Source organism: Dipodomys merriami, unplaced genomic scaffold, assembly GCF_024711535.1.
Source record: "Dipodomys merriami isolate MVZ:Mamm:240054 unplaced genomic scaffold, mDipMer1.0.p SCAF_64, whole genome shotgun sequence".
Classification (NCBI taxonomy): Eukaryota; Metazoa; Chordata; class Mammalia; order Rodentia; family Heteromyidae; genus Dipodomys; species Dipodomys merriami.
The window spans coordinates 3,771,384-3,799,290 of record NW_027206224.1 but is presented as its reverse complement, the minus strand read 5'-3'; the positions used below and the strand labels follow the sequence as shown (position 1 = coordinate 3,799,290).

At 37.8% G+C, this 27,907-nt stretch overlaps 2 protein-coding genes across 2 annotated transcripts in view; one reads left to right on the top strand and one right to left on the bottom strand.

The window, feature by feature from the left end:
- LOC138815445 (carbonic anhydrase 7) overlaps window positions 1–27,907 on the top strand; it is an 84,965-nt gene that overhangs the window by 41,896 nt on the left and 15,162 nt on the right. The gene's annotated exons all lie outside the window — the stretch shown is intronic.
- Window positions 357–27,224, bottom strand: LOC138815442 (NEDD8-activating enzyme E1 regulatory subunit). Its single transcript, XM_070004864.1, has 20 exons — window positions 27,119–27,224; window positions 22,296–22,399; window positions 22,111–22,171; window positions 21,305–21,335; window positions 19,153–19,224; window positions 18,856–18,935; window positions 17,804–17,913; window positions 16,024–16,133; window positions 13,889–13,951; window positions 13,458–13,521; window positions 13,056–13,147; window positions 11,130–11,189; window positions 10,900–11,033; window positions 9,068–9,143; window positions 8,537–8,576; window positions 5,932–6,018; window positions 5,513–5,605; window positions 3,681–3,795; window positions 3,541–3,590; window positions 357–595 (listed from the first exon to the last, which is right to left on the bottom strand). The coding sequence occupies exons 1-20, from the start codon at window positions 27,169–27,171 to the stop codon at window positions 486–488; spliced, it is 1,605 nt and encodes a 534-aa protein (XP_069860965.1). The 5' UTR covers window positions 27,172–27,224; the 3' UTR covers window positions 357–485.

Below are 27,907 nucleotides of genomic sequence, written 5' to 3'. Positions count from 1 at the left end.
GTGGTTCAAGTGGTAGAGTGCTGGTTTTGAACAAAAGCAGCCCAGGGACAGTGCTCAGGCCCTGAGTTCAAGTTCCAGGACTAGCCAAAAACAAAAAAACAAAAACCTACATCCTGAAATGTCTCTTTTTAAATCTGTTTTAACAAATAATACTGGTCTTAAATTGTCTACAGCTAGAGTCCATATGTGGTTTATATTCACTACTTAAAATAAAAAAATTAAAACTATTTCTAATGAAACATGCATTTTATGATAAGTGAAGTAGCAAAGCATCATGAATGCACTGAATTTCATGAGTAGCTTTATTCTTAGGAAGATGATTCCTTTCTCTCTCTGTTCCAAAGAGTAAGACCACATTACAAATGAGAAAAATGTTTATTGAGGAAACAATTTAACAACTCTCCTTCAGCAGAACTGTACAGTGTAGAGCGTGATCTGGAGGCAATTAAAGTTTCAATCATTACCACACTGCACAGGTGCTTATTCTATAACTGGAAAGTTGCTGAAGTTTGGGACATGCCACTATAAATATAAGTATTATTAAAAATTACAAACTGCTTGGTGATTATTTTGATAACCTCTTGAGCAGCAGCTCCTGCAAAAAGAAAACATTTGAAAAGAGTAAATTTCAAGAGTTAAATAAAACTCAATTCCATAAAGCAAAAGCAAAGATATTTAAAAGAAATGCAAAACAGACAGAGCTCACTAAGTCTTATTGAAACAAAAACTACATTTTTTTTTTGTGGTGGAGAGAGGATTAAATTTAGGGACTCCTACTTCCTAGGCAGGCACTCAACCACTTGAGTCATGCCTCTAGCCCTTTTTTTTGCATTGGTTATTGTTGAAGTAGAGTTTTGCTTTCTGACAGTGCTGGCTTAAGCTGCAATCCTCCCACTTGTCTTTCCCTGAGTTGCTGGGGATGACATAGCACTCTACCCAACCATTGTGTTTCCTCTGTAGCTAGGTTAACAATAATCATGTTTCAGTACCAAGTATACAATAGGGAACAAAGGCAAAAAGATCTGATTCTTGCTTTCATACATCTTACATTTTAGCAGAGAAGAGACATAATTTACAGATAAATAAAATGTATAGTATGTCAAAAGACCCTAAGTGCTAAGGAAAAAAAGTAAGGAGAGACATATGAGCCCAAAAGAAGGGCACAGTTTTAAGTAGGAAAGCCAGGGATGACCCATTACAGCATTTAAAGTAACCCTGAAGGAAGTGAGGTGATAAAATGGCAGTATTCAAAATGATTACAAAGGAATTGGTGCTGTGGCTCAAGTGGTGGAATGTCAGCTTTGAGTGAAAAGCCCAAGGGACAGCGTGAGGCCCTAAGTTCAAGACTCAGTATGGCAAAAATAAAAGAAATGAAAAGGTAGGCACTGGTGGCTCACGCTTGTAATCCTAGCTACTCAGGAAGCTGAGATCTGAGGATTGTAGTTCAGGGTAAGAACGTCCATGAGACTTTTTTTAACCCCCAGTCCTGGGCCCTCATTGTCCCTGAGCCTCTTTGTGTGCAAGGAAAGTGCTCTACCATTTCAGCCACAGCACCACTTCCAGCTTTTTCTGATTAATCACAGATAAGAGTTTCAAAGACTGAGAACTGAGATCCTCAGATCTCAGCCTCCTGAGTAGCTAGGCATGAGCCACCAGTACCTGGCCCATGAGACTCTTATCTTCAATTAACCACCGGTAAGCTGGAAACATAGCTGTGGCTCAAAATGGTACAGCGCTATCCTTGAGCAAAAGAGCTCATAGCACCCAGGCCCTGAGTTCAAGCCCCATAACCAACAAAACCCCCACAGAAATAGAAAATCTTCAGACTCAGTCTTTAATTTGGGTTTGCTAGAAGTTTCTTCAAGCTTATCAAGCTTATCATTTATTTGCATTTTGACCACTTTAAATATTAAACTTGGATCTGCCTTCAAAGTATTAATTATCCAGAAGGAATATGTCACAAGCAAATAACTTAGGTTGTAAGAGATCATACTAGGAGAGTAAAGGGATTTTTTTGGAGGGTATTACGGACTGAATATTCATGTTCCCTTCCCAATGAATATGCTGAAATTTTAATCCAACAACAGAGTGGTATTAGGAGGTGGGCTTCTGGAAGGTAATTAAATCAAGAGGTTGTGAAGTCTTCATGAACCCATTAGTGCTCTTATGAAGGAAATACTAGAGGTTCTCTTGTGAGACATGGTGGACATCCTGATCTGACTCCAAGGACTGTAATTTCTATAGTTTGTAAGGTACTATGGTACTATGATACAGTAGCCTGAACTGACTCAAGACTAGGCAGGAAGTCAAGGAGGGAGAGAAGAGATAAGAGGAGTTTTGGGAGAGAAGAGATAAGAGGAGTTTTTAGGGTAGAGGGGGAGAGGTATTTCTGAATTGGTCCTTGAAAAAGCTAAATTTTGGACATGCAGGTAAGATATTTTTTTAAGGCTAATGGGACCAAATGAGCAAAGATCTAGGAGCAAAGAACTAAAAGGCATGTCCCAGAAGAAAAAACAAGTTTATTGGATCTTTAATGTCAAGCTCCTAAGGACTCTAGATTACTTCTGAGGGAATTGGGGCAGGAGAAAAAGAGAAAGTGAGAGTGACACTGAGTGGTATAGAGGTTCAGTAATAGACATGACCCAAACTATGATTTAGAAGGATTCAGTGACTCTTTAAGAGCTCTAGATGAATGGCAATGGGAGAGACAGAAGGTAGGAAGACCAGTATATGGTGGGTTACAGAATAATCTCAACTTCACTGACTTCTCTAATTAGAACAGTGAAGAAAACAAAAACTTGGCTAGATGCCAGGGCTCATGCCTAGAATCCTAGGTAATCAGGAGGCTGGACCTGAGGATCACTGTTTGAAACCAACACAGGCAGGAAAATTTGTGAGACTCTTATCTCCACTAAATCTACCAAAAAACCCTGCTTCAGCAGAGTGATAAAACTCTAGCCTTGAGCAAAAGAAGCTCAGGGACAGCACCCAGGACCAAAATTCAAGCCCCAGAATTGGCACCTCCAAAAAAGAAAAGAAAACTACTTATTAAAGTATTAACTGGCTGGGCACCAGTAGTTCATGTCTAGAATTCTAGCTATATAGGAGGCTGAGATCTGAGGGTTGCAGTTCAAAGCCAGTTTTTCTGGGAAGGTGGCTTACTGGTAGAGTGCTTGCCTAGCATTTATGAAGCCCTGGGTTTGATTCCTAAGCGCCACATAAACAGAAAAAGCTGGAAGTGGCACTGTGGCTCAAATAGTAGAGTGTTAGCCTTGAGCAAAAGCAGCTCAAGGACAGTGCCTAAGCCTTGAGTTCAAGCCTCAAGACTGGCAAAAAAAAAAAAAGCCAGCCTGGGCAGGAAAAGTCTGTAGTGCTGTAGCTCAAGTAAAGTGCTAGCTAGCCTTGCAGGGAAAAAAAAACAAAGCTCAGGGACAGCACCCAGGCCCTGAGTTAAAACCCAGGCCCAGTATATCAGCAATAAAATAAACAAACAAAAAAATAAATAACAGTACAGGTAAGTCTCTCATCTATGGAACTTACCCCCCAAGAACGCAGCAATGGTGTGTGGTTCAGCAGCTCCATATCGGCAACTACAGGAAAGGATAGGAACATAAACTTACATTAGCCTTACAGCAGACAGGGTACTATATTATCTCCTAGAAGTCTTGAAGAATACTCACAATTCATGAATGTAATCATCCTTTACCATTACAGATAACCCATATTCCTGAAGGAAGCTAGTGAGACAGGACTTCAACTTTCCTATATCTTCTTCAATCTGATAGCTATATATCCCTGCAAAAAAGTAAATATATGTTAACTTTCATTAAAATAAATATGTAATTCAAAAGTAATGGCTAACTCCTTTATCTAGCTTCACACAATCTAGTCAAATGGTAAGGTCTGAAACTAAAGAACAAAAACAACACAGTATAAAACCAACATTTGCACATACTATTTATAGATAGCATAAATCTTAAAAGATCTATAGTTGATCAGAATATTTTATTGTTGATCATTTTAATTATAAATTATAATTAAGTGATAAAATTGTTTATTTTCTTCTATGACAAAAAAGACTTAAAAATTATTAGAAACTGAAATTCAGTAAGTCTTTGTCCAGTAAGTCTTTGTTTTCTTCCCAGTGTCCAAAAGAGTAATAGATCTGGCACAAAGTTCATGCTGAACAATTATTTGATAAAAGAACTGAATGAAAATGTCCTATTTATACCTACCATTTATTATCCATTTCTAGGTGTGTAAATGATACTGAGACATGAAGCTATAATAGACAATATTTACTGTACCCTGGCAGATGCTTGACAGTTCTTTAAATTTGTTCATTTATTCAATCCTATGAAGTTGGTATTATTCTCATGATGTAAAGATGAAAAAATTAAGACACAGATATGTGTGTGTGTGTGTGTTAGCTCATAAAAGTTGAAGAAGGCTTTTTAAAAAAAATATTTTGTGTTTATATTTTTTTCTCTGTACTTGGGATCAAACCTAGGTTCCTCATAAGTGCTAGTCAAGCATTCTACCACTACACTATAACCCAGATCCCCTAAAATTCTTAATAATTAATAATGCCACCAAAGGTAAGCTACTATTATTACTAATAAAGAAATATAACAATATTTAGGTAATATATTTTTAAAAAATCAAGCTAGGAACACTGATTTTTACCTATATCCTAGCTATTAGGGAGGCTGAGATTGGAAGGATGTGGGTTCAAGGCAAGCCTAGGCAAAAAATGTTCAAAAGGCTCTATCTCAACCAATAAAATTATCAACAACAAAATCTTTTGAGCAATTGTAGATCTTTAAGATTATACTAATTCTACAAATATCGCATTTGTAAACTCTCTGTAGTTTGGCAGGTTATTACTTAAATTACCCAGACAACAAAAAATATTAAACAAAGAAATCCAGGAATCTTCAGTTTAGAGTTCAGAAGTCACTGGAATACTTCTCATAGTTTTCCTGTTTCACTACATAAAACTCAGCATGAGCCAGGCACTGGTGGCTCACACCAGTTAACCTAGCCACTATGAGGCTGAGATCTGAGGATCTCTGTTCAAAGCCAGCCTGGGCATTAAAGTCCATGAAACTCTTCTCTCCAATTAACCACCAGGAACTGGAAGCGGAGCTGTGGCTTAAGTGGTAGAGTGCTAGTTTTGAGCACAAAAAGCTCAGGGACAGCACCCAAGCCCTGAGTGCAAACCCCATGACCAAAAATAAAAACAAAACTCAGCATGAATTGAGAAGTAAACTATGGAAATCAGAAAAAAAAGGTTTCTATATGTTTTCAACCAACATTCTTCTCTAATAGTTTAGAATCAAACACTATTTGCAAATAGTCATACTTAAAGGACACAATAGTTCCTCTTGGGTAAATGAGGTACAGTTTGTTTACAATGTGACATTCAAGTAACACTGTACTATCCAGAGAACACTAAGGTCCATTTCAAGTGTTTATTCATGATTTTACTTTATCAACTTTCTAATTTTACCTGGATATCTACCATGTTGTTTATAAAATCTATCAACAGCCCGTAACATTAAGTACAATACTATCTCATTATCTGGATTGTCCATGTTGGAAACTGAAAGAAAAAAAAGAGTATATTTTACATGATTTGCAACATACAAATAATAATGCCCTAACCCTGAATCTAAGTTTCAGGACACAAAACAGTATTTCCTCAAAAATAGATATTTTGTGACAATAAAGTAGAAAATGGTAAATAATAATAAAATATGGGAAAATACATTTACCTAAATATGATTTTGTGTTTAAGTTCAATATCCATATTATTACTTATAGAAAAAAATGGAATATGAATGTTTACACTATTTAAAAAATCATCACCATATATTCTTTTATACATGAAATACATTTTTTAGCCTAGCATCAGATTATTATACTTACTAATTTCATCCTTGTTAATTGTATCCACACTATATTCTTCAGATAAGGATCGGCATCTTACAACTCGAAGAAATGCAGAATTGCTGCCTGCATATAGGAAAGACTTAATGGAAATAATGGTTGTGACAGGTGATTATTCTGAATTACAGGCCACTTTAATAGGAAATTTTGTATGTCCCCTTCACAAGCATGGGAATATGAAGAAAAGCCTTCCAATAGGTGCTAATGGATAGTAGAGAAGGTAGTAGAATACAAGTCATCATAAATTCATATCCTTAGGACAGCAATGAGTAAGAAGGTGGCAACACTTCTCTGAGCCCATTCTTAATTTGTAAAATGAGGATAATACTGTTTAGAGAGTTGTTCTATGGATCAAATGTGACAACTACATAAAGTAAATTCCTAGCACAATGCCCAATATAGCTCAATTACTATTATTATTATTGACAAATAGTCTTAAAAGAAGACTCACATAATGTTCTTTTGGTAAGCTTTTTTCTTCGTGCTGGTCCTGGGGCTTGAACTCTGGGTGCTGTCTCTGAGCTTTTTTGCTCAAAGCTAGTATTCTATCACTTGAGCCATAGCCCCACTACCCGCTTTTTTGGTGGTTAATCGGAAATAAGAATTTCACAAGAGTTTCATGCCCAGGCTGGCTCCAAACCATGACCCTCAGATCTCAGTCTCATAAGTAGTTAGGATTACAAGCATGAGGCAATAGTAGCACCTAGCTTGGAAGACTTTTTTTTTTTTTTAATATATAAAAAGACAACTCTGAACTAGATGTTGGCTCACAAATATAATCTTAGCTATTGGAGAATCAGGTTCGAGGCCAACCCAGGGTAAAAATTAGGGAGACTACATCTCAATAAATAAGCCAGATGTGGTGGCACATGTTGTAATCCAGGATAAACAGGAAATGTAGGTAGGAGTATCAGTCTGAAGCTAGCTCTGGGGCAAAAAGCATGAAACCCTATTTGAAAAATAATGAAAGCAGGGCTGGGAAGGTGGCTCAGTGGTAGAGCGCTTGCCTTGCATACATGAGGCCCTGGGTTCGATTCCTCAGCACCACATAAGCAGAAAAAGCCGGAAGTGGTACTGTGGCTCAAGTGGTAGAGCGCTAGCCTTGAGCTGAAGAGCTGAGGGACAGCGCTCAGTCCCAGACTTCAGGCCCCACGACCGGACCCCCTCGCCCCCCCCAAAAAAAAGTGTGCCCAGGCCCAGAGTTCAAGCTCCACAACTGACCAAAAAAAAAAAAAAAAAAAGGCTTTGAAAAATAATGAAAGCCAAAAATGACTGTGGGGCTTGGTTCAAGAGGTATAATAGGCCTGGTGCGATGGTTCATGCCTGCAATCTCAGCTACTTAAGAAGCTCAGATCTGAGGATCATGGTTCAAAACCAGTCAGCAGGAAGTCCATGAGACTATCTCCAATTAACCAGCAGAAAACCAAAGTGGAGCTGTGGCTCAAAGTGGTAGAGCACTAGCCTTGAGTGAAAGATCTCAGGGACAGTGCCCAGGCCCTGAGGTTCAAGTCTCATGACTGACACCCCTCCCCACCCTCTACCCCCGCCAAAAAAAAGAGGTAGAACATTTGCTCTGTAAATGTGAGGCCCTCAATTAAACCCCAATATTGCCAAGACAGTTTTTAAAAGAAATGTCCTATTATAGTAATTTTCAAACATACATCAAAATAGACAGAATAACCTCAATATCTAACATAGCTTTTAATCCAGTATCATAAAATTCAATAAAGCAAATGCTAATACAAATACAAGGCACAAGATTAGTGAAACAAAACATTAAAATGAACTGACACAGGCACTGAGAAAAAGTCATAAATCTATGTAAAGGAGGGCGAACGTGCAAAATATAAACTTCTTTAGGAAATATGGGCAGGATATAGGAACAGTATGTAAAACAGATTTTTATTATTTTGCAACTGACTCTTAAAATGCATTTGACCTACTAAAAAATTATAGAGAAGATCCCAGAATGCCTGGTCTTCTGAAACTAGAGGGCAAATTCTTAATTCTGTTATAGCTATTTAACACAGATCAAAATAAGTGTTTAAACCAATACTGTCAATATACATATGAATGAGGACACCCAAGATCTTTAGGAAAAATATCCCTTAAAATTATTAAGCCACAAATAATTCTGTATTAAATGATAATTTTCAATTAAACTATGACTTTTTAACATTACTATAGATAGATTCTATGTATAACTCAGTATTAAAATTCTCTCTCCATTTACTTATTTTTGAAATGTCAATTTTTGGAGGAAGGGAGTCAATACTCAGATTCTAACTCAGTACTTGGTGTTTTCCTTCCTCTCTATTTACTATAAGAGGAAAAAAACATCTAGATATCAATGATGTATATCTATTCCATCGAAAAATTAAAAGTTGTGCCATTTAACACTCTTGGGATGGGTTAGGAATGTGACTTGGTGGTAGAGTGCTTGAGTAGCATGTATGAGGCCATGGGTTCGATTCCTTCGTAGCACATAAACTAAATGAATTTTAAAAAGAGAACAACTCTTGGGAACATTTCCTGTAGCACATTTCATCAAGCTAAGTAAGGAAATTAATTTAAAGGAACTTACAAAGTAATTTTAATTCTTTTTCTGAAATGGACTCTGGTGCCTGTAAAGAGATAAATGCAGGGTTTGCACCTGTACAAAAGAAACAATGAACAAAGGGTGCAGCACAAAGCTAATGGCTATGCAATGGGGAGGCTCTCTAGAAGAGCCGGTAGAGCACTTCAAAAATACCTGTTTGTGTGTAAAACAGGGAGACTGTTTAGGGGTGGGAAACAGCAAGAGGGGTGGGGAACGATGAAAGAAGAGTATAAAGAACAATAGGATTGAAGTATTTCATACACATGTGTGAAAAGGAGTAATGACACCTGTTAAAAATTCCTTTGTTTATACAATTAATACATACTATAAACAAAACACCTGTTTTCTTATAACAGGAGTTCGCAGTAGGTAGGTAAGTGAGCACTCACCCTCAAGATGCGGAGCCCGTGGCACATCCCCCCACCCCTCCGCCTCCTCTCTCTAACCCCTTTCTGCCAAGTTTCCCTCAGGCCTGTGGGGAGATGCACTGTCAGGCAAGTATGCCCAGTGACTTACCTGGCCAATGGACTGCAGCAATTTAGCAACATGATTACCCACAGCAGCAGCATCTTTCTTTGCTTTTTCACGGTAACTGGGAAGGAATAATAAAAAAGACAGTGAACAATTTTTAAATTTAGCAAAATTTAAATGATCAATTTTAAGCAAACAAAAAATATTTTTCATGAGAAAACACTGGGTCTAGGAACATACAAAATGAAAGGTAGCAGAAAAATGCTGCTAGTGGCACTTCTTGGTGTTGAAGGATCTTTCCAGTGTTGGTAACAGACTTGTGGCCCACTAAAACCCACTGTAATCAACAACACCCAACTTAAGCCCACCTTCTTACGGGATCTATGACCCAGGTTTCTGATAGAGGATCTGATAAAATGTGTTATCGAAGAACATGACTTAACCTCCTTGAAGTCAAGTCCATAGAAAGTTAAATACTTCAAAACTGTCCAGCCACAAATCCATGCAAAACTTTTCTTTCAGTATATTTACATTTCACCTTCTAAAAATCATTGGTGTTGAGCTGATTACCTTCTATATAAGGTCCTATTTCTTTCTATCCTCAATTGACTTTTTGAGTGTTTATTATTTAGTTATTCATTCAGTCATTCATTTATGCCAGTTCTTAGGCTTCAACTCAGGGCCTATGTACTCTCTGTTAGCTTTTTCACTCAAGGCTGGTGCTATACCACTTGAGCCACAGCTCCATTTCCTGCCTTTTGGTGGTTAATTGGAGATAAGAGTCTTATGGACTTTACTGCCTCAACTGGCTCTGTATCTCAATCCTCAAATCTCAGCTTCTTCAGTAGCTAGAATTACAGGGATGAGCCACCAACATCCAGCTAGTTTTGATGACCAAAACTCTTAAGAGTAGGACACAAAGCAAGTCTGTTAGACAATGACTATGATCTCTGTGTGACAATATTTAGCCATGGTAGAAACCATGAGTACAGTCCTGGATTCACCAACAGCAGGCCTGGATTCATCAACACGGTGTACCAACTACACAAAGATAACATCCATAGAGACCTATTACTTCAGTAGTCTATCTGGGTCAGGCCTGAATAACAAATGTCTATGTATAGTTAGGAACTCCTAAGTTAAATCGTGAAAAATTAATGACAAAAAAAGTAATCAAAATCAAAGACTACATAGTTCAAAGACTTAGAGTCATAATTACGTGTAAAGACTCTGCAGCTGGGTTTACCAGCTGTCTGACCCTTAACAAATTACTTTTTCTAAAAGGCAATAGTTTTTTCATTTGTAAAATGGGACAGTAATAGCATCCCTCCTACAGTGGCTGTGAACTGTATTTATATATTAATGCACAGAATAGTATACAGCACAGAGTAAGTGATCAAATGTTAGGTTTTATCTTGATATGTGAAAGGAAAAAGAAAATCTACCTCCAGGGGGTATATGAGAACACTCTGTACTTTCCACTCAGTTTAAAAAAGAAACAAAACTTTCTGGGGCTGGGAATGTGGCTTAGTGGTAGAGTATTTATCTAGCATGCATGAAGTCCTGGGTTCGATTCCTCAGTACCACATACACAGAAAAAGCCAGAAATGGTGTTGTGGCTCAGGGGTAGAGTGCTAGCCTTGAACAAAAGAAGCTCAGGGACAGTGCCCAGGCCTACAGTCCATGCCTCATGACTGGCAAAAAACCAAACAAACAAACAAAAACTTTCTACAAAATAAATGTACTAAGGAAAAAACCAAAACCTGTTCATTCAATTCTTTTGCTTATTTTTAAGTAATAAAGTTAGACTTCCATTTCACATCTGATGAAATGTTTATCTTTAATGTGTTGTACATGCTTTGAAAATAGTGACTTACACATTCTGCAGTTTTATATATTTGCCTGAATCTGCTATCATATCAGGAATTGTGCCTCGAACAGGTAAATTTCCTTGACCCTCTTTGGCCACAAATTCCTTTAAGGCACGAGCTAAAATCCAAAACTGTGGAGTCTAAAAAAAAAAAAAAGAAAAAATTAGCATTAAGTGGTGATGTTTTATTTTGACCAGAGGTTAAACAGTATTATTTTTACTTTTTGTTATTGTTACCTGTTTAGTGATATTTATGCAATGGTCATCATTAAATATATCTTCAATACTTCTTGGGATCTAATGAAGGAACATGAAACATTTACTTAGTATTCAAAGAATTGTTTCATCTTTACTTTCAGTGCTATTTTGTCAAAAAATGTCTTTGAAGTATCAAAGTACATTGAAATACCAACTTCTGATTTGTTTAGTTTTATTTATAATCAGAATCTGAAAGTTGATAGGGAAAGACAATGTTACAAAATGAAAATGTTACAAAAGGAGCACAAACAAGCCATTCTATAGTTACATCTGAAGAATAAAGACTAAAGGTATTATTACTAAGCCAGTTTTCCATGAAATTCTTAACTGGAACTGTTCACGGAAAACCATTCTGACAAAAACTGAATAATTGTGCTATTTTTACTGCTATCAAGATCATCATACATTAATAAAAACCATATAAATAGAAGGCTTTGATTCAGCTATTGTGTGGAAAAGAGAAAGTGTTCAGTGATATAAAACCTATTCTTCCTACTTTTACCCTTAGTCCCTTTTATTCTGTTTTCCTTATGAGACAAGAAAGAGAAAGCAAATGATGGCATGAGTCCACTGTCCAAAAAAAAAAAAAATGTACTCATTACCTGACTTATGAAACAGTAACCCCCCTGATAACACCTTAATAACAGCAATCAAATTATGTTACAAAAAAAGAAAAAGAAACAGCAAATCATTCTACTTCCCTGCTCAGAACTCTTCCATGGCCTGAAGTGTTGTCATGAACTGGATCTACCTGCTTCTCTAAACTCAACTCTGCTTAAATCCACCTCTTTGAGTCTCCCTGGCCCCACCTTACATCACCTTCTGCACACAGACCTCCTCTCCTCATCATGTTCTACCCTTAGTTCTAATTTTGTTCCTATCAACTGACATATTTTATCTGTTTACTTAGTTTACTAGAAACATATTCGTTTTTTTGGGTGTGTCGTGGGGCTTCAACTCTGGGCTTGGGCACAATCTGTCCCTGTGCTCTTCAGCCTAAGGCTAGAGCTCTACCACTTGAGCAACAGCATCACTTCTGGAGATGAGTCTCATCGACTTTCTTGCCCAGGCTGGCTTTGAACCGCAATCCTCAATCTCAGCCTCCTGAGTAGTTAGGATTACAGGTGCCTGACTTATTAGAAATATATTGTTAACTGAAATAAATTTTATAGTCACAAAATTCAGATCTTACATGTATAAGCAAACTCGTCTTCAACAAATTTGCAGTAACAGTTTAAGTGCTTTCCTAATACAAAAAACAATATTTTTGCATTTTAATTTATAAAAAAAAATCCTAACAGCATAGCAGTGTATTATTTCAAAATTTCTCAAAAACTTTACTTGCAGCCAGGTACCTGTGGCTCACCCATGTTATCCCAGCTACTCAGCAGGCTGAGATCTGAGGATCACAGTTTGAAGCCAGCCTGGGAACAAAAGTCCAGAAGACTCTTATCTGTAATTAACCACCAAAAAGCTAGAAATGGAGCTGTGGCTCAAGTGGTAGAACACTAGCCTTATGCAGGGACAGTGCCCAGGTCCTAAGTCCAGGCCCTGGACCAGCACCAAAGCCCCCCCCCCCAATCCTCACTTGCCAGACTTCAACAACAAAACCATAACAGAACAAAAACCATCTGAGTTATGCGCTATTTAAATTTTTTAAAAATTAATCAATATTTATTTAGAGACAGGATCCCAAGATTTCCTGAGTGCAGGGATTACAGGCATGTTGCACCACACTGGCCTGTAATTTTTATTTTTTGTCAGTAATAAATATTTTGTGTTTTATATATTGACTTCTAAGTCTGTATTTAGGAAATACTAACCTATTTTGTTACAAATAACTTTCATATCTGAGGACTTCAGAAAACATCTTTCTTATATGAATCTCTCAGCAAATCATAATACCTGAGTTGTATTTAGTGCTGTGTTCACATTTTTAATAGCTTCTTCAAAATTCTCTTCATCTTCTGGAGCTCCATTCTCATTCTTTAGAATTCCTAATAAGATAGGAAATAGTTAACAAGCAATAGTCCTTTTCTTTTTTCTACTTCATTCCTCCCCAACATTATAGAAACATAGATTCTGAAGGGAGAATCAGAAGTCAGAACTTTAAGAAAAAATACAGTTTATCATTATCCTTCTTAAAACTATACAAGGTATGGTTTCTTCACCTCCTGAGAGGAAATATAAAATAAAACCTCATGCTCATAACATGATATAGATACTAAGAGAAATCCAAAAAAACCATTTGCTTCAAGGAATTTGCTTCTCAAACTTTATACAATATTTAATCACAACACATATTACCTTGTCTAATCAAATCTCTGAAGTCTTCTTTTTCTTTATATGTTTTAGGAATTCGTCCATTTGTCTAAAGTAGTTAAAAATTAAAAAGTTATAAAAACTCAAAATAAGGAATTGAGTCCAAAGCTTCTCCTACTCCCCATATGAGATCTCATGATCAAAACATAAGCCTCTGTGAAATCAGAGGCTTGCTTTTAGAAAAAAGAAAGTGCAGGCCATTTCTTTGCATTCATTTCCCACTGCTAGTTTCAGATGAAATCTACTCAAATTTCAGTTTGTTAATAAACATATCAGAACTAAAAGAAAAACAGCTTTTCCTTGCCCTACACATACCCCTTCAGAAAATAATTAATTTCCCATTCTCTTGCATGAAAACCTTTATAATAAAAATACAGGTGTACATAGAATTTTTTTGTTAAAAAAAAAGGACATACTTCACTATACCACTGTGCTAAATATTTAGCTATGATCACAATCCATGGAGTATGGCTATGGTCCTGAAAATGAGAGACAAAACAAAGAAAGTATCAGTTAACATTAATTCTTCACTTTTCAACACATTTAACAATATGATCATCTCCTAATAAATATGGACTGATGAATTTTTATTAACTAAGTTGATAAAAATGACTTTAGTAGTATTTTTAGAGTAGTATCTAATATATATATATATATATATATATTTTTTTTTTTTTAAATTTTGTTAAGATGACATACAGAAGAGTTACAGTTACATGAGTCAGGTAATGAGTACATTTCCTTTTGAATAATGTCACCCCCTCCTCATTTTCTCCGGGTTTTTTCCCCTCCCAGCTTCCCTCCTCCCCTAGTATACAATTTAATCTTGATGTTTCAGATATGTACTACTTTGCATTTTCTCAGCCAGAAAACAGTCTCAGGAACACTACCCAAAACACAACTCAAATCTCAATTCCAGATACCAACTGAACACTAAGAAAAGACAATCTTCTGTTATTTAAAAGACCAAATGAACACCGACCTTTTTTTTTGGTCAGTCACGGGGCTTTAATGCAAGGCCTGGGTGCTATCCTTGAGCTTTTCTGCTCAAGGCTAGAGCTCTACCACGTTGATCCACAGTTCCATTTTCTGTTTTAGAGTGGTTAATTGGAGATAAGAGTATCACAGGGACTTTTCTGCCCAGACTAACTTTGAACCATGATCCTCAAATCTCAGCTTCCTGAGTAGTTAGGATTATAGGTTGAGCTACCAGCACCTGGCGAACACCTACTTTTTAATTAATATCAAAGTACAAACAAAATATATGTTCTTTATATAGTCTGGCATAAACATTACATGTATAATGAAATTTACAGTTGCCTTAGTAATTTTCATTCTTCTTTTTGTTTCTGAGTCCAAGTCCCACTATGTAACCAAGTTTAGCCTTGAATTTGCTATGTAATCTAGGCAAACCTTGAATTCTTAGTCATACTGCCTCAGCCTCCTAAGTGCTAAGGTTTAAGGAATATACTATCACACACTCAGATGCTTTGGTAGTTTTCAAACACTAAAAGTAAGTTTCTAGAAGATCAATTTTCACAAACATCCACCACAAATTCAATTTGTGTGTGTATGTGTGTGTGTGTGTGTATTTTTTTTGTTTGTTTTTATTGAAAGAGAATGGGAATTCAGACAAAATCTCACTTTATAGCCTAGGCTGGCCTGAAACTCCAGATCCTCCTCCAGCTCCTCAGTGCTAGGATTATAGGCACATGTCATTATATACAGGTCAAATTCAAATGTACTTTAAAAGGTACATTTGTCTGTTTAGAAAGAGGGCCATGAAAAAGGCTTCTGGAATACATTAATGCTCAATTTCTTTACCTGGCTATTGAATACACAAAGAAGTTTAGTTTATGTACTTTTGTTCAATTAAAAAGTCCTTAAGTTTGTGGGAAATTTAATTTCTTTTTTTTTTGCGGGGGGAGGGGGGGTCCAGTCGTGGGGCCTGGGCGCTGTCCCTCAGCTCTTCAGCTCAAGGCTAGTGCTCTACCACTTGAGCCAGAGCACCACTTCTGGCTTTTTTCTTTTTGCTTATGTGGTGCTGAGGAATCGAACCCAGGGCCTCATGCATGTAAGGCAAGCGCTCTACCACTGAGCCACCTTCCCAGACCCAAAATTTAATTTCCTGAAAACAGATAAGGGGCTGGAAGTATTGCTTATATGGAGATAGAATTTCTGCCTAGTAAGCAGGAAGCCCTTAGTTCAAAGCCCAGTACCATCACCACCAAAAAAAAAAAAAAGGTAAAATGTTATAATGTGATCTGGATGACTGACAGGAATATGGGGATTTACAGTTATTTTCTCACATTGGTACAATTAAAAAAAAAACAAACCTTAGGTTAAAAACACACATTTGCATCAGATGTGGTGGCACATGTCTGAATCTCAGCGCTTGGGAAGCTGAAACAGTAAGATCAGGAGTCCAAGACCAGTCTGTTTGGGCTATATTCTGAATCTGAGGCCAACCTGGGCTACACAGTTAGACATCTCAAAAAGGAAATAACGAAATATTGAAAATCTCTCTATAAAAGGTCACACATACACCAACCTTTTTTTCCATATGCTCCAAATCATAAGACTGAAAATGTTCTTTCAGCTCAGGAAATGGCTTATCCAGTCGTAGATCTTCTAATGCATTATCTGGATGAGATTCTATCACTGTAAAATAAGTCACCCCAGAAGATAAACTTAATTCTTTAATAATACTGAAGCAATACACCGCATTTTAGGAACTCAAATAGCCACAAGTGCCTTCAGATTTTTTCCATTATGTTAAAAGTATAAAATTTATATATGGATGAATCTTAAATGGACCAAAGGGATTTTGCTTGTTTGCTTTATGAAACAGAGGCTAGCTATATAGCTCAAGATGACCTTGAATTCTAAATCCTGGAACAACCTTCTAAGTGCTACAATTACAAGTGTACATCACTATATTTGGCTCATTGTAAGTTTAATAAAAATAAAATCAAGACCCACTTAGAAGACAATTTGTTTTCATAATTGAAAAGCTCAAAACTGACAAAATACATCTGCAGATGACAACTGATAACCTACCTTCCTCTTGTGATCATCAAGAGTAGAAAGCATCACTGTGTACCTAGTTTTTTTTTTCCTTAGAAACCCAAGGGCCATTCAGTATTTTTGCTTCCTTTGCCCCCAACATCAATTCCCACCCCCCCCACTTCCTGACCTAACCACTCTCCATGTACATTATAAGACAATACATGGTCCCAGTGAACATTTAGAACAAGGTACAATTTTGTCACTTTCTAGCTATGTGACCTTCTCTGTGCCTCAGTACCATCTGTGAAAAGCAGATATGTATCTACCTGATGCAGGCTTTAAAAAGAGTTAATGAAATAATATCAACACAGCTAGCAATATTTACCCTCACTATTATCTACCTCCTCTTCCCGTATTCCCTATACCTATAAAATTTTCCCTAAGGAGGGGGCTCTTACTCTTTTTCCTTTACCTAGATCACTGGAAATCTACTAACATTAACCCCTACCTCCAATCTTTGCCCCTTCCAAGTCCATTTATTCTCCACTCAACTTCAGAATAATCCATCTAAAATAAAAATTCATTCTGTCATTCTCCCACATAAACCTCTTAAATAGCCCATCACTACCTACCAGAAACTTAACCCAACCTAGTTGCCAATACAGACATCATTCCTTGGTGATGCTGTTAATGTTAATGACCACCCTACACTAACAGAGCACCTGGCTCCGAGCTGGCACAGAAGGAAAACACTTCCTTAAGTAAATAAAGACCATAGTACTTATGAAATTCTACCAGTAAGATTTTATAGGTAAAAAGTTATCCCTTTATTACTCCTGAGCTGATGCAGGTCTGCCTATGAATGGCACTATTTCCTTTAGAATAGCAGCTGGGTAAATGGCTTGCTTGCTGAGTCAAACTACATATGAACTGAGGAGTACAAGGATCTGTATGAGAAAGATAAAGGAATGGAGATGGAAATATTGGTATGTGTCAGGGTGACCCACATTACCCTTTTGTAGTAACCATACAGGACTTATGTTGGCTAGAAAAGAAAAGAATCTAAGTATTTGCATGATTGCTGGGTCTAACAAGATAGAGAAGGATAAAAAAGGATGATGACATATCTGTTACATTTCTGCCTTATATTTTTCTATAATGCTATGTAAGAAAACAATAGACTAAACTATTTTGAGTCTATTGCTACTTTGAGTCTGTAATAGATATATGTAGCTACATATTTACTTTATAATCCCAAACTGACTTCCTAAAATTACAGCTAAAGCAATGAATAGAAAGTCCCAAATGTGCAACAATTCTACCTGGATGTTCTTTTATAATGATCCTCATATAACCAACCAGTCCATATGTCCTACAGACCAAAAGAGGGATTTGGGAATTCCAGAGGACATCTGCTAAATGTAGTAATGTACTATAAGAGAAAGTAAAGTAAGAACATAAGCAAATGCATATAGGCCAAACATAAAACATGCCAAACATGAAAATATGCCTTAAAACAGAGCAACATTCTTACTAATAAATGCAAAGATATACCCATTGTACTTATATAAACGGGTCAAGGATAAAGTGAAAAGCGAACAATTTCACAAGGCAGTCTTAAAAAAGACATTACCTTTTGGGGATAAAAAAGGATACCAAACCCTAGTCCTATTGTATTAAGAAGAATGTTGTTTAAAATTTTTGATTTTTTAAAAATCATTTTTAAAAAACATTAAAAAAACATTTCCACAAGAGAAAAATATTTACTAAACACATGTATACACTTCCAGGTAACTCCTATAGTCAATCCTAACTAGGTTTTCCCCCTATTTTATTAGCATCATTCATTTGTGCATGGGGGGTTTGTTTCATTCTGACATGTCCATATATGCATACAATGTACTTTGGTCAGACTCGCCCCCCCCCCCAGTCACTCTCCCCATCCCCCTTCTTCCCTCCCAGGCCAATCTCAACAAGACCATATTCACTCTCCTTCACCCTCTCTGTTCACCCTTCCCCCTCCTACTAGTATCCACATCCTGGATAGGACCTGTTTTATATTCCTGTTGCTCATTTTTTAAGTGTATGTTAATTGTTCAAAGGTGTTCCACTATGGTATTTCACACATGCATATAGAGTATTTAAATCAGATTGATTAACCAATGTTTACCTTAATTGCTATAAATCTATCCACAAAAATTTCAAGTACCAGTATTTTTTTCTTCCTCATCTTTTCAGTATTAATACAAGAGCTTCCCACTAAAATTTTCTAAGGAATCTTTAAAAAATTTAAACCTATCTTTATAGTGAGACTAAAAGCAGGCAAATCAAGTACGATGAAAAAAATTTTAAATATGTGAACAACAAAATTTACCTTTCAGGAAGCTGAGTTGCAACCACAACAGTAAACCTACAGAAAAATGAAGGATCATTGTCTAGAAGGTTTTCTGGACTCTATATTGGACAAGAGGGGGAAAAAAATCCACAAGTTCACAATCATATTAAAGATGGCAGAAACAGTTAAGCTATTTTAGAATTTTTAAAAAGGCAACAAATTCAATTCCAACTAAGTAAAAATGATACAAAGATCCAAAATTCTAAGTTTCTAGGACTTTGAATTATTACAAAATTTTATTTCATCATAGAATAGTAATGTATATATGCATTATACCTCTTCCACAAAACTTCCAGAGACATCATTATTTAGTTCTTGTAAGAATTCCATTGCAGCTTGAGCTCGGTTCTTTTGAAAAACAAAGCATTTGACTTGATTAGAAAATATGGCTACTATCTAATCCAAAAATTTGCAGATCAGCAAAACTCACTATGAAACTATCCAAACTTCATGCATAGGTAAGACAACGCTATACCCCACAGTTTTTAAACTGAGGCTCAATCACAATGTTACTTTATGTTTCTGCCAGTCCTGGGGCTTGACCTCAAGGCCTGGGCACTGTCCCTGAGCTTCTTTTACTCAAGGCTAGCACACTACCACTTGAGCCACAGCACCACTTCTGCCTTCTTCTGTATCTGTGGTACTGAGGAATTGAACCCAGAGCTTCATGCATGCTAGGCAAACACTCTACTACTAAGCCACATTCCCAGCCCCCACAATGTTACTTTAAAGAGAGCAAAACCATCATTACCAGAGTTCTGTAATAACCACACTATTTGCTCTAATTTTTCTTTAGGCAAATGTATAAAAAACCCTGGGAAATAGACAAGGATATCCTGGACCAAATTCAGACCCACTCTAACCACCCACACCTACAATCTTGTACAAAAATCGTCAATCATTAAAAGCAATTGTCACTTCCATTCATAATATTTTAGTAAGTTCACTAACATGGTTTTGTTACAACCTTCTTCTTTATCAGATAAGGTCTCTCTGTGTTGTCAAGACTGTCATGGAACTTGCAATCTCCCAGCCTCAGTCTCTAGGGTGTTAACTTATAGGCATGAGCTATGACACCATGTTTGTTTTTTCTTTTTTTCTGTGCTAGGGATTGAACCCAGAGCCTTATACACATTATGTAAACTCTACTGCTGATCTACATCCCAAGCCCCAAGTACTTTATCTGAAAAATATAAATAAAGAATTTTCTGGATAAGTTCAATTAAAAATGTTAACCAGAATATTCCATCCTCTTAACATAATGTTTCTCAAGACTAGTATAAAATAGTGTGAAATCATAGACAGTTCTAAATTCTTTTTATTTTGTTTGTTTATGTTCTGGTGCTACTCCTGGGGCTTCAACTTAGGGCCTCAGTGCTATCCCTGAGCATTTTTGCTCAGTTAAGATTAGCATTTTACCACCTGAGTCACAGTTCCACTTCTGGCTTTTTTGGTGCTTAATTGGAGATAACAATATAAAATATAAACGAACTTTCCTGTCTGGGGTGACTTGGAACTACAATCCTCAGATCTCAACCTGAGTAGCTAGGATTATAGGCATAAGCCACCAGTACCAGCCTAAATTCTTAAACTACCAATAGTATGAAGATTTATTTTATTGGAAAAATAAGCTAATTTGAGCTGAAAAGGTGGCTCAAGCATCTGCCTAGCAAGCATGAAGCCCTGAAAAAGAAGAAAAAAGAACAATGAGAAAGTGACACTGTGGCTCAAGCAGTAGAGTGCTCACCTTGAGCTGAAGAGCGCAAGGACAGCGCCCAAGCCCAGAGTTCAAGCCCCATGACCAACCAAAAAAAAAAAAAAAAAAGAATGTTTAACTGCTCACAACACCCTCGCATGCTTATAACAATGCTTTGAGGGAACACTATAAAACACAGTATTTATTTATTTTTTCACTTTTTAGAGGTCTTGGAGATAAGTTGCATTAATTCACTCATTTCCTTCTTGCTATCTGCTAAAAGCTTGCATTTTGCATATCAGCATTAGAATAAGATTTAGAAAATCTATAATTTTTCTGGCCCATCACTATATTAACTGCAGCTTAACCTTACAGCATTCCAACTTTTGTTTCAAGGTAGATACCTTTACTTGATATTTAAAGTTCAAGACTAACAACATGAGTAATCTGTAGACATGAAGGCATCGTTCTTGTGGAGTTTTTTTCTTTTTCATCTAAACATCTCAAATTCTATTTTATAAATTTGTTGATTTTCTTGTTATGTTTTATTTAATATATGGACTTAATAAAATAACAGTAATAAAATAACAGTAACAAAAAAAGAACAATGAGGAAACTTTCTTTTTCAAAGAATGATCTCTTTTAAATTCAAATCTTTTTGGGTAATCAAAATACAGTGGCATTATTAGATGCGTACGCACAAACATATTCTTAAACAAACTGATTGTTTACCTTGCCAATACTGCTTCTTTGAAGGAAAAAACTAAAATGGAAGGAATGTAAAAACAAAAAGTAAAGTTTATGTGGTAGAAAGGAAAAATTGTTTGTTATAACATGATACAGTGTTCATAGTATTAAACAAACTCTACTTTAATAGATTATATGTGCCTTGGCTAGCAAATCAATGCTTCCCAAGATAAGCACCACAGAATGCAAACTTCATTACATGCTAAGATGTTCTGAGAGAAAGGGTTCCAAGCTTAAAAAAAAAAAAAATCAAACCTGTGCAAACACCTTATGATATAGTTTCTTTTTGGAAAATTATATAATAATACATAATATACATTATATACACAATACTAAAGTTTTATAGTAAAGATATTTTAACTACATTTGACCCATTTCCCAAACTCATTTGACCATAGAACCTATTGGCCCATTAAACAGCTATTAAAATTGCCTAGAACCAGCATTCTGCAGACCACCATTGGGAAATGCTGTAGTGAAACAGTGCCTTTTGTAAGAAACTAAAAAAAAAATTATTCAAGGTCCTCCCACACATACTCCAGTCATGTCCCAATAGAGTGTGAGGAGTACCTTCTGTAGACACGTGCTAGCATTTTACCTGTTATTAACACACTTCCTCTTCTCCATTATCCTAAACATAGATAATTTCCACCATTGATTCAAGTCATCCTGATTAAAGAGCTAAGTTAAGATTCGGGCCTCATTCTTTTTTTTTTTTTTTTCCAGGCCTCATTCTTTTGTGACAGTGTACTGCCTTCTTTAACATATACATATTTGAAAACAGAACGTACTTGTTTCCAGCATCTTCTCCGCTGACCTGATTCTTATCAATAATTGTAAATGATCCAATACCTGGGAGACAAAAACAGTAAGTCAAGAATATATAAAGACAGACAGAAAGACACATATAGATATAGACATATAGATCAGAAGCTTAAAGAAGTCAAACTAGAATGCAACCACCAAACTATAATACCTGGTAGAACCAAGTTTTTAAGAATTTCAGTTCCTGTAGCTGTTGCATTTATTAAGCAAACATGAGCAGATTCCAAAGCCGCTTGACCATGGTCACCCCACAACCTATAAGACAAGACAAATTGAACATTTTCAAATCCTTACAAAAATTTAACCTTCTTGAATGATCATCTTTGATCTTTCAGGTATTCTCTTTGATCTTTAAATTATTCTTGCATAGAATAACTCACAGAATAACTTTAGAAAACATGTAAGACAGAACCTGATATTATTGTGGTAATCATATGGAGGAATAACCAAAGACTGAAACAAATTATACTTTGCATAGTTTTGACAGAATCAAGTCACAACTAGAAACTTGGTCTCCCAGTTTCCTGTCCATTACTTTTTTTTTTTTTTTTTTTTTTGCTGGTCCTTGGGCTTGAACTCAGGGCCTAGGCTCTGCCCCTGAGCCTTTCTGTGCTCAAAGATAGTGCTCTACCACTTACTTGCGCCACAGCACCACTTCCGTCTTTTTTTTCTGTTTATGTGGTACTGAGGAATCAAACCCAGGGCTTCATGCACACTATGCAAACACTCTATCACTAAGCCACATTCCCAGCCCCTGTCCATTATTCTTAACTTCAGAATACAACGTGCATAGACATACTCACCAATATTAAAAAAGCCAGATCCATAAACACACTCATCAATACTTTTTTAGCCAGGAATGGAGGTAGCATATGTCTAGAGCCCTAGATATTCAGAAAGCTGACACAAGATCCCTTGAGCCAAATTCAGAACCAGCCTGGGAAACATACTAGACCCTCATTTCTTAAAAATAAATAAATAAATAAAGAGTTGAGTGCTGGTGGCTTATACCTGTTAACCTAGCTAGTCAGGAGGCTGAGATCTAGGACTGAGGTTCAAAACAAACCCAGGCCAGAATCCTTGAGACTCTTATCTCTAATTAATATGCAAAACTCCAGAAGTGAGGTTTGGCTCAAGTGACAGAACATCAGCCTTGAGCAGAAAAAACAAGCAAGAAAGGAAGGACCTCAGTTCAAACTGGCACATATAAAAGATTTTTTTTCAAATTATTTTAATTTAATTTTATTGTAAAGATGCTGTACAGAGGGGTTACAGTTACATGAGTAAGACAATGAGTACATTACTTGTCGATCATTGTTACCCCCTTTGCTGTTTTGTCCCACTATCCCTTCCCTCCCCCACCTCCATTACTCCCCCACACACACACCTCCTGCTCCAAAGTTGTAATGTTCCTTTCCAAAATACTGTCTCGTGGGTATCACTGCAATGGGACATCCTGTGTCCTTGTTTCACCATTTTTTTATTCCCCTTCCCCTCCCCAGATTAGACAAATGTATATACAAGATGCAGGGTACCAAAATCAAGTATAGTAACAACATGGGATATACCACAGGGCAAAGAACATACAAAGGAAACAAAAAAAAAATCACATAGTACATTTAAAACAACAAAGACAGACCTCTTGTGTCTATATCTTGGGGTTCATTTCACTTAGCATCATCTTATATGGTCATATGTACATAGCTTTGAGCTTTCCAGATCATCTGATAAGATTATCCTATAGTTATACTAATTATTGCAAATAAGGGAAACCATAGGACCTAAATTTCTTTGAGACTGGCTTACTTCATTAACATGATTTTTTTCCAAGTCTTTCCATTTCCTAACATATAAAAGAATTTTTCTTTTTTTTGTCGGTTGTGGGGCCTGAACTCTGGGCACTGTCTTTCAGCTCTTCAGCTCAAGGCTAGCGCTCTACCACTTGAGCCACAGTGCTACTTCTGGCTTTTTTTGCTTATGTGGTGCTGAAGAATGGAACCCAGGGCCTCATGCATGCAAGGCAAGCACTCTACCACAGAGCTACCTTCCCAGCCCTATAAAAGAATTTTTTAAAAATAGAAAAATTAAATGAAAGATAATAAAATAGAATAAATAAAATATGCCTAAGTGGTTTCATTTCTTTGAAAGTATATATAGTCAGTGCATTTAAGATCTTTAGATAGAAGTTATCACTGTCGATCTGCAAGAATAAGCAAAAGCTATACCAAGGACACTGAAAAGTTCTACACAGACTTCTACAGAAGTGCTTGAAAATATACCTAATGAACATCCTAATATCATGATTAACAGCTGTAGTATACTTTAACAAAAATAGAGATGGAATAAGAATTACAAATGTATGCTATATCCTGATTCACATCAGCGTATCATTAACCATACAAGGTACACAATCACACACCATTTCTGGGGCAACCTGCTTACCTTCACCAAAACAAACAAAAAAAACCCTACTGATTAATTTTTTCTTGTCAGTATAGGAATTATATTAGAAAGTGCTATAGCCAGGTAAGTCTAGACTTCGAAAGACTTTGATGTGCCTTCTCAATCCAATTTAAAGCAGATTCGGTGTAAGGCACATCACAACCAACTACTTCATTTGTCTTCTTTTGAACATCTATCTTTTACTTAAAGCTGCATAAAGGCCCAGACCATGCTACCTTACTACCATGTTCAGAATCTCAGTGTCTGGCACAAGGCCTTGCCCAGGGTAGATCACTAACCAGCTGTCAAATGAGTAGAGGCATAGCCTAGAAGAACCAGATGGACTGGAAACATCTTTTTCCCATTAAAGTAGGGCAGAGTTATATTTAGCTGATAAAATTTTGTGTACTTGGAGAATGAGCCTAAGAATACTGGTACATCTCTAGATAATGTATTTCAAGATAGGAGTCAAGCAAGAAAGCAATCCTCTCTACTTTTTTGTTGGCCTAGTAGCCAAGGCTTTAATGACTGCTACCTGGCCACACAACTTGGCTTGATTTCCTCTGACACTTTCAAGCTACCAGTTCTCTTTGTGAAAGGTTAAGTTGGTGCCCTAAGCAACTTTTCTTTTTTTTTTTTTTTTTTTGTCGGTTGTGGGGTTTGAACTCTGGGCTTGGGCGCTGTCCCTGTGCCCTTCAGCTCAAGGAGAGCGCTCTACCACTTGAGCCACAGTGCCACTTCCTGTTTTCTAGTGGTTTATTGGAGATAAGAGTCTCACAGACTTTCATTGCCCCAGCTGGCTTTGATCCGTGATCCTCAGATCTCAGCCTCCTGAGTAGCTAGGATTACAGATGTGAGCCACTGGCACCCGGCTCCTAAAGTAAAAATGTCTTCTCTGTTTGGCAGTTTTAAATAAACTCCAGGAACTTATACATTATTTGACAAAGGATGTCATTTGATTTCTTTGCCCAGAAGCTTGAAAACAGCAATGTAAATGAGTACCAGCCCTCAAAAAGTCAGAGGATCTGAGTTTAAAACATGTGGCATGGTGGTACACACCTACAATTCCAGGTACTGGAGAGGCCAAGGTAGGAAAATCAAGGTTTGAGGCCTACCCTAGGCCAAAGCCAGACTCTTTCTGAAAAATAAACTAAAGCAAAAAGGTCTGGGAACATGCATGCCTCAATTGACAAAGTGCTTGCCTAGCAAGGGTAAGGCCCTGAGTTCAAACTCCAGTAATTGCCAAACAAAACAAAATGAAACGTGGAGCTTTGGGTAAATTACTTAACTTCTCCAAGATTGTTTCCCCACCTGTAAAACACAGGAATGTCTGCCATCCAGGTATTCTCAGAACTAAGTACCCAACATAGCCTAGATTAGCACTAGACTAAAAGGGCAAATGGAAGATCAGTCCTTAAGGACATGTAACTTCTCTTGACATGGCAGCCAGCTGACCCAGCACATAAAAGATGTTCAAAGGAATGGGGAACAAAAGGGAGGAGTAACAGAGGATTGATCTGGTGGTTTAGATCTACTCTATTAAGTCAGCCACTAACTGTAAGTGGCAACTGAGCACTAGAACTGAGGCTAGCCTTAATTAAGATTTGCTAGCCAGGTACAAGAGACTCAGCCCTGTAATCCTAGCTACTCAAAGGAAGCTGAGACCCAGAGGATAAAAGATTCCAAAGCCAGAATAGGCAGAAAAGCTGATTTCTAAAACAACCAGCAAAAAAGTGTGGCTCAAGTGGTAAAGCAAAAGCTTAGTGTGTCTGTATTCACTGCACAAAAACTGTGCTAAGACAGTATGAAAAAGTCAACAATCTCCAAATTCAAGCAACCTTTTTCTATTGATTACATTCATATGATTAATATTTTGAACGTTAGGTTAAATAAACTACGTTAGGAAAACAGATTTCATATTTCTTTTCAAATATTTTTGGGGGATGGGATGCCTCTTCTGGAAGGGTCTCATTAGGTATCCCGGGGGCTGGCCTGGAATTCGCAATCCTCCTGCCTCAGCCTCCCAAGTGTTGAGTTTCAGGACGCATGCACCACCCACATCCAGCTTCGTTTTCACTTTTTCTTTTTGAAGGTGGCTGCTACGTCAGGTGTAATTACCTACGTGTGTGTAGAAGAGTAGCCTTACAGTTCTATTGGACAGCGCTGGCTTAGGAACAATACTGGACCCTCGGGGCCGCTGTCTGTGGCCGGGATGGGGTCCTCGAGATCTCCCACCCCGACCCCATCCTGTATAACCAAGGGTCCGAATGCAGCCAGACGGGTCTGGAAGGGACCCTGAGAACCGCGCCCTCGTGGGAAGGGGAGGGGGATCCTCGGCCCTTGCAGAGCACTGTGGCCCGGGGCCGGAGCTCGCAGTGCCAGCTCCCCACGCCCCGTACGGCGCGGGACGGCCCGGCCAGGCCCGGAGAGAGGCCTGAGGGAGGCCCGCCACGCCGCCCGCGCGCTTAGGCCCATCCCGAGCGCGGGGCGGCTTGCTGTCCCACCCGCCTGGCTTGGGGAGCCCCGGCTCACCTCAGCTGCCGGTCGTACTTCTGTTCCTTCAGCAGCTTGCCGGGCTGCGCCATGGCCGCGCCCGCCGCGCGAACACCCAGCCTCCGCGTAGCGCCGCCACAGGATCCACGAGAGCGCAGGCGCACTGAACGCCCCTTACCTTCCTGCGATCGCCTGCAGGGGGCGCCGCCGCCGCTCTGCGCACGCGTCATCCAGATGCTCGGTGGGCACCGCCGGCAGCTGGAAACCCGGCTGAAATTCGTGGTCCTCATTTGCCTGTATTTCCCCGACGTCCCTACATACGCTCTGTCCGTGCAACAGGTGTCAGGAACTTCGGACTTTAGAATCAGGCAGATTTGGATTTTTAACCCTCTACTGCTCTTGAGAATTGCTCTTTCCTGTTCAAATTCTGTTTGCTTACCGGCGCAATGCGGGGGGATACCTTCAGAGGGAGTTTTGGAACCTTAAATGAAAATGTAAATACACAAAGCCAGGCTTAAGAAAAACATTGTGTGAATAATAGCTTTCATTTTAATGACCGCTGTTGTTCAACCATTTCTTCCATCCTGTCTTGTCGCAGCCTACATACACCTGAGAGCTTGATTTAAATCCACAAAGCTCCAGCCTGCAAACACCATAAGTTAGGCCCTGTTCTTGGAGAGTTCACAATCTTGTGAGCAGAGTGCTTTCCAGTGCAGCCCTCCTATAGAGGAAAGCTGGGATGCTGGGGTGCACAGAGAAACCTCAACACCTCCTCCAGGAATGTCATGTGTGATGTGGAGCTGGAACGGTGCTTTAAGCAGAGGGAAC

What these genes read in the sequence shown, in the direction of transcription:
- LOC138815442 (XM_070004864.1), bottom strand. Translation starts at nt 27,171, where the DNA reads ATGGCGCAGCCCGGCAAGCTGCTGAAGGAACAGAAGTACGACCGGCAG. An exon ending in GCAACTCAGCTTCCTGAAAG is followed by an intron (nt 17,914 to 18,855) that starts GTAAATTTTGTT and finishes TTTCTCTTATAG; the next exon opens with TACATTACTACATTTAGCAG. An exon ending in CAGAGATTTGATTAGACAAG is followed by an intron (nt 13,148 to 13,457) that starts GTAATATGTGTT and finishes CTATCTTATTAG; the next exon opens with GAATTCTAAAGAATGAGAAT.